The following is a 9315-nucleotide window of genomic DNA, read 5'->3' as shown; positions in this document are numbered from 1 at the left end:
TTGATTGGTTAAAAAAATTAGGATCAAAAATTCGTTGAAGACCCTGAAAGACTACCTGGAGAATTAAGTAGAAAATATAACGATGATTTTGTAAGGAATAGAAGAAATAAGATATTAATAATATTAGAATATGAACTACTGCTGCCTTTTATGAAATTAATTTAAAGAATCATCTTATAATTGAATGTCTACAGCTGTGTGTTGATTAGGATTATGTGGGTATCTATGATAGGTACCTCCATAGACGTAATTCGTAACTTATAAACTCGATTTAAGGACACAAACACCAGTGTATTAATTATAGCAAAATATCAAGAAGTCATATATGAACATTAACAAAATTATCAAACCTGTAATCGATAATACCGACAAACAAAATAATATATGATCAGAGACTCTCGGACTATCATTATGCACCGTATACTTTGCCGGCAATAATCTTGCACAATCAAGCCCGCGTGTAGAACAGTATTTTGTCGATATTATAAAAAATTACTTCACCTTTTTGCGTCCCTACTTCTTCTACAATTTCTTGGCCTATCGGTATAAAAGTGAATTCGAGTTTGCGATGCTCCAGTTCAATCTTTGTGTCTTCGAAGCATCCAAAATGAAAACTTTGGTAAGATAATATAATGAACAAATTGAATTTTAGTTAATATAAATAATTGAATTCAATTAATTATAAAGTTAAATTAAGTATTGTTTCGTTACTTATATAGGTGTAATTAACCAATTAATTTCGTAATACATTCACATTGCCAATTTACAGATTATCAAATTATTAATACATTGCAAGATGTTTATTGAATTTCTTATTGTTCTCAAAATTTGATTTTAAGGAAAATTATATTTTTTTTAATATACCTCATTCACTTTTAACCACAATTTAAGAACTATTACCTAAACAAAATTCACTTAAATTTTTTAAAAATTAATCAAAAAACTTGATGAAAATTGAATACAATGCAAAAATTATTAAAATACTGGTTAAGGGTATATATTTCATGATTAATGTATAATTTTCTTCTTCTAAGTTTTTATTTTTCGCTAATTTAGCTACAGGTTTTGTTTCCACTTTTAATAAAACACATCATGCAATGCCTTAAATTTGAATAGCTATTTTCTTCAAATGGCTTGCTACTATAATTGACTTGATTTTATTATCTATGAATGATTTAATTTATATAATGAATATGAATTATTTTATTTTCTAGTATCTTAAATATTTTTTTAGAACTAATTATAAAAAATGTATAAATTTGAATATACTTTTTAATATTTTAAATCAATTCATTGATTAAATTATATAATTTATTTTTCAATTCCCTTTAATACTTTAATGTATTGAAATATACAAAAAGATTTATAAGTGAGTATTTTTTCTAATTAAGTGTATCCCTTATTCAAAATTTTAAATAAAGAATTCGAAAAATGAGAATTAGAAAAAATATATCGGCTACTTAATAAAATATATTCCTAGAAAACGAAAGAAGAAAATGTTAAAACAAATGATATAATTTTGTATTAATATATACCATATTTAAATTCTTAGTTACAGTTATAATTTGAATTTTAAGCTAAGACATCTAAAGATAATTAATATAAGATAATTACGAGAATTTAATTATATTTTTGTTTCTTTGAAGCCTTCAGGACTTAGCAGCCTTAAACAAACGGCCTGTAAATAATATTTTACTTTTTAATATTTTGTAACATCTTAAAGAACCCTTCAAATTTTTAAATAAAAAAACAAACAAAATTCAGTAAATTTGCATAACTACAAGTCAGAAAAAATCAATTTTGATTATTTTTTCAACTTGATTTTATGGTATAAGAAGTAAGAAAATTATATAGGATATTTTTTTTAAAGGAAAAACTGCACATTTTGTACATTTCGTGTATTTTTCAAGAAGTTCAATATGTATTTAGATGTATTTTAACATTCGCATGAAAAATAAAAAGCTTACGCGATAAACTTTCCGGTTTTTAAATATAAAATGCTCTCTATTATCAAGTACATTTTCATATTCTATGGTCAATTATTAGCGTCAACCTTCAACTATGTTTAAGTTATCTTGATGTAAAATGGGTGCTACTAAAATACTAGTTAGTATTTCCAATATATTATTATAACTGATTTCCACCTAATAAAAAGTGAGCTTGAAATCCAATATTTTAGATCCTAAATAAAAACATTGCTGTTTCTTAGTGTTCTTCTAGTATTTTCAAACCCTCCGACTTGAATTTTACTTATCACACCTTGGTATTGAAAATGGTTTACATAATGAGATCAAAACGTACATCTCCTTAGAATTTTCCATATTGTATATCCATAATATCTTTTCATTTCCTCATTAGAGAGTTCTCTATGAAAAACGCAGTGGGCCTGAAACAAGTCCGTATAAATGTAGTTTATATCTCGAAAATTTCATCGGAGAAAACGAATTTAAACTTTTTGGGAATAATTTAGAAAAGTGAAATGCCATGGGCTATGCTAACATCTTAATTTAGGTTGGGTAAATATCCAAATTACTAACTATATTAGTCTTATTCCTGAAATTTTTCAAGAATGTTACATAATTTGTTTAATTTAAAACTACTTTTGGAAAATCTTACAAAAAGGTGCAACTAATACAACTAGAATAGAAAAAGAAGAAAGAACTCTAGAAAAGAAACTCAGAAGGCATTAAATCGGACACTCTATTGGCTATTCTGGTATATATTTTCTGTCGATCCATATGTTTGGGAATATCGTTTTTAGGAATCTCGTTAAATCTAAACCAAAATTGATAAAGATGTCATCTTATTGAAACATTGCGAGATGAGTATTTACATGCAATGGAAGTTTCTGATCTGACACATTAAGTCAAATCGTCAAATTAAAAACAAAGGTCAATTTACGTATTCTTTGAGTTAAAAACAGAGGTTCACTGCACTGCATTCACATCAATCGTCATTAAACACATAAAGTTTATAGAGAACATAGATCATGTGCAATATATTATTTATATTTTGTTTAAAATAAAGTGATCTCTTTTTACTTCATGTTCTTCTCTTTATGTCAAAATGTATTTTTCATATTTATAGCCTATTTTAAATAGGTTAAGAGTAATAAAACCTTATTAAATTCTGCAAAAAGGATATAAGGCACCTTCCAATAATGTATGCTACTTTCATAGTTTGGATTGCGAAATCAATTCTTTTTATAGGTAGTATCACCTATAAAATGAATTGATAGATGGATAACGGTTTTTTCTACCGTTATCCATCAAATGGATATTAAAAATAGTACGACAAAGGTATGCAGGCAGGGTACTATAATATAAATTAAACTAAGTATTTTAACTTTATTGAAAGTTTTTAAGAATTTTATTCATAAAAAAATATCTTTCGTTATCTGATTTAAATAAACAAACACTTATAATGTTTGTCATCTGATCTAGACCCGAAGGCACCTTAATTCCCGTTGCTAGGTCTTCCATGTATGCTTGGCGGGCACTTGCTATCTTTTTATCTTGTTATATTTTTGACATAAGTGATCTATAAGTTTTTTAATCATTAAAGCAATACTATTGCCTCAGCTAAGCTCCACTGAAATTTTGTCCAAGTTGACATTTCTTTTTTGAAATTAAAAAAATTAACCTCTTTCTCTAACTGCACGTTTAGTGTCTTCATCAGGGATTCTGGCTGGTCTTCCTATACCATGCTTTAAAAGTTTTACTGGTCCTGCCTTTCTTTCCCGCAATAGTTTATAAATGGTAGATTTTTCTATTTCAGTCATTAGATATAGAACTTCTACAGCAAAACTACGGTGGTCGTGTTTTAAACAATTATGCACATTTAAAACAAAAACTTTTTTATTGACTGACAATGCAGGAGTACGAGTAGTAGATCTATTATTAAAACTTCTTTTCATGAGAATGAGTGTCTGATCCGTTTTTTATTTTTTATATTTTTATAGACTGTATTATATATATCTGTATACTATATATACTATATACTACGGCATAGCAGAAAATAGTACTACGTTTAACACTTTTAAAGTAATATTTATACTTTTTATTACTAGCCGTATTTATTTACTTACATGTGCCAGTTACCTGGTGGAAGCAAAATGAAACGAAGCTTAGATTACCTGCCTAATTAGTATATTAAGTATTATGCTAATCTGTTACATTCAAAAATCGCACCTACCTGTACCCTTCTTACAGTGTTCGAACCCTACTTTTTTTCTCGCTCTATTCATTAACTAAGAACTAAGTTGATTAGGATCCATCATAAGGAAATTTACATTTTATTACTCTCTACTTATTTGAAATATATTATCAATTCCTGACAATATTTCTTTAGGTCAGTGTTGTAAAACCTTTTCAAAAATAAACCGACTTACAAAACCTAACCCTGACCGTTGCCAAAAAAAATTAGGTTAATCTACCTAAATATATTAGACAGTAGAAATAAACTTTAGCAAGACAGTGAATTGTGCTTTAGCATAAGCAAACTTCAAATGTAAACTAAATAAATTCCGAAATTAATTGTTTGTTTTAATATTACCTTAATGGCTTATATTTTATTGTTGAAATTTCCTAAAAGGTGTTCGAGACGTCATATTGGCCGTCATAAAACAGTTATTTTCTTATTTAAAATGGAAGCAATAATATTTTAAAATTGTTATATATATGTTTTTATGCCTTTTTATGTTAGTTTTAGGTATTTAATATATTAACTATTTTAAAGTGCTGAATGTGTATTTTGGTAATGAATGAGGGTTTTTGTCAGCTTGTGGTTACTATCATTATTCTTACATTTGAATTATATCGGTTAAGTACTATTCAGTATACTATAGGCGTTGATTAAATAATAGGTTTTGATAGAATTATTTTAGATATTAATTTTGGATTGAATAATAATAACCTAATATTCAATCAACGGTATAGGTGTTAAATCAATAAAATGCAAGCTCTTGACTATTAGGGATCATTTCAGTTTACAGTTGAATGAAAACTCTGGGTCGATATTATATTTTCTATGAGAAAAACGGTTTTGTCATCAAAAGGCAGGATATATAATAATCCATATCCAGGGTCACAAATAACAATATTAACATATTTGTCATTTTATGCCGACTACTTAAAAACTACAGGTCGTTAAAAATATGCATCGTGTGTAATTATGTTATGCATATTTCCCTAAGTATTTCTAATTTATTTAAATGTGTCTTCCATCATTCCGTTAGATTGTGGCCAAAGACCATCATGGTTTATCTATTTAAATATGTTACCTAACAAAAATAAACTTAGAGATAACCATGAATTGTGCTTTAGCATAACCAACTTCAAATGTAAACTATCTGAGTGCGGGATATTTACAGCCACACCTTTATAAATACTTTATACATGAAACTATTTAACTTGTTACCTAATTTTATTTATTTTCTGATTAGGTATTTTAACGATGGTGATTTCGCCAATGCATGGGAAACATTTTCCGTGGAAATCAGAGTAATTTAATTTAAAAATACGTGTTAACTTAATCTACATAATAAATTATTTGCATTTAAATTTAGCTAGAACAAAAAACAAAAGCTAAGCTAACAAAAGCTAGAACAAACAAAAAAGATTTGTTTTAGAAATTACTAAAGATTAAATTTGTTGATCACGACAGCCATATTTCTATAAAATTATTTATTAGAAGATGACATTCATCTGCAAAAAAATATAAATTATATATTTATTTATTAATATGTCATCTTTTTTAATAATAGATGTTAAATATTCCTAAAAAAATGAAACTTTTGCATGCAAATTGAACAAAATGTAGTAATGTGAGTTTAATTTAAAAGTTCATAATATAATTGCAAGAGAGCTTTGGAAGTTTAATTTATAATAATTCTAAAGTAACTGTAATAATAATAACACAAACAATTATTTATATAAAATAAAAATCCTGCAGTTTCTTTCCACTTATTTATTAAACATTTAGTGATTTAAAATTCCCTACATGTTTCGAACGCAGTGGTGTTCATCATCAGGGGGTAAAAGATAAAGGTTTGTTAACAAGCTTGTAGTTTGTTAACAAGCACTGAACGGTGCTTGTCAACAACAGAATGTAAATAAACAAAATTAAAAAAATAAAATAAAAAAAAAACAATAATAATAAATAGAGGGTTTTTTTCGATATGGAATCAAACCCTGAAGCATATATCTAATACCAATTTCAAACTTTTTACCCCCTGATGATGGACACCACTGTGTCCGAAACATGTAGGGAATTTTAAATCACTAAATGTTTAATATAAGTGGAGGGAGACTGCAGGATTTTTATTTTACCTTAACCTACGACTCCAGTGCAAGTATGGACTATTTCTTTCAATTCTTTATATCTTAACAATAATTTTGGTAAAGAACGTATGCGCAAAAGAATAATAAATGAAGTATATGAGATGATTACCAAATTGTTTATTTATTTAATAATTTATAGATGATTGCAGACTGACAAACAAATTTACAGCATAACAAATATTTGAATAAAATGTTTACTTAATATTTTCCATAAAAATATAAATTATGTTTATAATAAATAAGTTGTTTTTATTAGCAAATATTAGCTTGTTTATTTCTGGTACTATTCCCAAATTTTCATTCTTTTAAATCCTCTATTTCAAATATTCCAATTGTCCTCAAAACTTATATGTATTTCGCGATTCCTTTAAATCTTGTTATGTTGTCCTTATTTAAGGCTCTAGGAGATGAAAATTATTATTGCTCAAGAGAGTGGGTGTTTTATTCAAGATCATTGTATAGAGAACTTTCCAACGCATCTGACAAAATTAATTATTATATTCGTAATGTGAAGGGTTGGTTTTAGTGGATTAATTGTTTGACTATAGAAAGCATTATCTGGGTGCAGGTCCCACATCGTATGCAACAACGTTTTTTAGTCTAATTACCATAGGACTCTCATTTGACCCTTGCCACTTTATATTTTCATGCTTGCTTTTAGAATAGCAAGTTTTGTCTTTTTGTAGACGACACTTTAAAGTCTATTGAAGATTGTTTAGGTCTATAGGCTGTAAATAAAATAAAATTTTGCAAATGTAGAGGCACATGCAGACATCTACACTTATCCAATAAGATACTATTTTACATGAATACATTTTTACATGAATTTAAATATATGAGCATCTTAATAAAATCTAATTATTATAACTGCGAGATCGAGACATTGAATCATCAACCAAGACACCGTCAAATTGCTGCCGCCCAGCTATAAAATCTATAAATGTAACAGAAATTTGAAAGAAAATTGGTTATTTCCACAATATTTCGAAATCATTTTCATATTTTTTAATAAAATTAGTTGCCTAAGAATTTCCTTTTAATCAAATTTTCTTGCATACATTGTACTTAAAAAAAATGCTTTAAGATCACTCATTCTATTCTTAGATCATCCTTTCTGTTGTCATCGCCTTAGCCGTAGCCTATCCAGGAGGCTTAGGTGGCGGATATGGAGGTGGATACGAAGGCGGTCATGGTGGAGGAAGCGGAGGCGGTGACAAAGCCACCCAAATCATCCACGGAGGTCCAGTAGTGACCGGCCACTTCCAGAATCCAGGATTGGGATATTTCAACAACTACGCACCTAAGATCGAAGGACCTCTTGTCCCCAGAGGAATCGGCCCACACGTTCAATCTGGTGGAAAAGGAGGTTATGGAGGCAAAGGATGGTAGATGGAGCATGGAGGCAGAGATGAGTGCGGCGGCGGATTCTTTAATTTTTCTTGTTGATTTTTAAGTGATATTCTGTTGTGATGATCTTAGGGTTAATAAATTATCTTAAGTTTGTACATAAAGTAGTATTTTATTTTCTTTACACGAAAAAAGCAAGGAAGGTATTTACTTTGAAGGGTTCAAATTAATGGAGGCTGCTTAAGTTTTAACCTAAGTTTCAAATTCATTACCCAAAATATTAACTAAATGGTTTTCTTACCATGCATCTCTCTTTTTGAAAACCTATAGACGCATAATGTGCGATTTCTATTATACGAGTTTTTGGAACTCATAATATATTTTGAAAAAATAGTTCCATTTTCTCTTAGAGACCAGCTTAAATTAAATTTAGTTTAGTGCGCTCACAGTAACAAAATAACAATACGAGACTTTGGAAAGCAGGCTGACATGATGTATTACATGAGCGTGAGAAAGACAAGGAGTTTGACATATCTATTGGTGGGTAAACGTTCGTGCGCCTCGCTGTATATATTTTTCAGCACAGGCATTGAAGGTCCTGATGTTCAGAGTTCCTAGTTCCCGGATTGTACAATATTTAGCCTGTTCAAGCGAGCGGTGGTTTAAACTAGAAGTAAATACCGCTTCATACAACCGATACTTGGTATTTACCGAGAGACGTCAAATGACGTCACTGGTTTAACCGCCAGTAGCCCTGATTAGGAGGAAAGTTATAGCGGTTGACAGCTGACAAATAAAAAAATTCGAAGACGGACTATATAAACAAATAAAAACTACTATAATATTATATATTTGTCAAAATATACAAAAATGTATTGGGCCCAATATTTTTTAAGAACTGTGAAACCACAAGTGGGTTCTATTCCAACTCCATCCAAAGGAATAATGAAGTTTTAAGAACAACATCCATGTACACAATACAGTGCAACAGAATATATATGTAAACAAATAACCGATTGACCGCAATATTAAAACATCCCATCTAAGCGATCGTCTTAACCGTGACGTCATTTGACATTTTTGACAGTAACCATTGGTTCTTACCAGATTAACTTGGATAGGCTAATTATAAAGCTTATCGCTTAAGGTGCGGTTTCGTCGTTGGTGAGGCTCGAGCAGCTGTGTTGGTCTGCAGTCGTAGCAGCAATACAGAGTGTTTTATTTTGTGCCGCTTTAATTATACGCGATTTAAATTGGATTTAAATTATGGGCATAGTTTAAGTAATTATTTAGTTGATTGATGAAAATAAAAAACAGTTTTAAGTATAGTTTTCTTAAAGAAAGAGGAATACGGACAATGGCTCCAATTGGTATTATTAGAAAAGGAACTATATGATAAGCACAATATATTTAAAAGCCTTGCAGAGGAAGGATATTTTAGTATACTTATAAACTCACGCGTAAAGGACAAATAAAAGTTACACACTAACATATCAAAAATTTTAATGAAATACTCTGTATATTCTCTATATATTATTTCTCAGTATTAAAGGTCGTTCCCTCCTGATTCCCCAAATACTATATTTAATAGATTGATCTTTAGAAATTCTCAAGATATCCGTCGGTA

General features: G+C 28.9%; 1 protein-coding gene across 1 annotated transcript; it reads left to right on the top strand.

Moving 5' to 3' along the window:
• Nucleotides 1-457: 457 nt before the first annotated feature.
• On the top strand, nucleotides 458-7852 carry LOC126738826 (uncharacterized). The gene is made up of 2 exons (XM_050444277.1): nucleotides 458-619; nucleotides 7446-7852. Exons 1-2 carry the CDS (start codon nucleotides 569-571, stop codon nucleotides 7728-7730), a joined length of 336 nt encoding a protein of 111 aa, XP_050300234.1. The 5' UTR covers nucleotides 458-568; the 3' UTR covers nucleotides 7731-7852.
• Nucleotides 7853-9315: the final 1463 nt, after the last annotated feature.

The sequence above is a fragment of the Anthonomus grandis genome, chromosome 7 (genome assembly GCF_022605725.1).
Source record: "Anthonomus grandis grandis chromosome 7, icAntGran1.3, whole genome shotgun sequence".
Taxonomy (NCBI): Eukaryota; Metazoa; Arthropoda; class Insecta; order Coleoptera; family Curculionidae; genus Anthonomus; species Anthonomus grandis.
This window is presented reverse-complemented; position numbering and strand designations above follow the sequence as displayed.

Coding starts and splice junctions, on each gene's coding strand:
- LOC126738826 (XM_050444277.1), top strand. CDS start 569: ATGCTCCAGTTCAATCTTTGTGTCTTCGAAGCATCCAAAATGAAAACT. Junction 620..7,445: donor CATCCAAAATGAAAACTTTG/GTAAGATAATAT, acceptor TTCTATTCTTAG/ATCATCCTTTCTGTTGTCAT.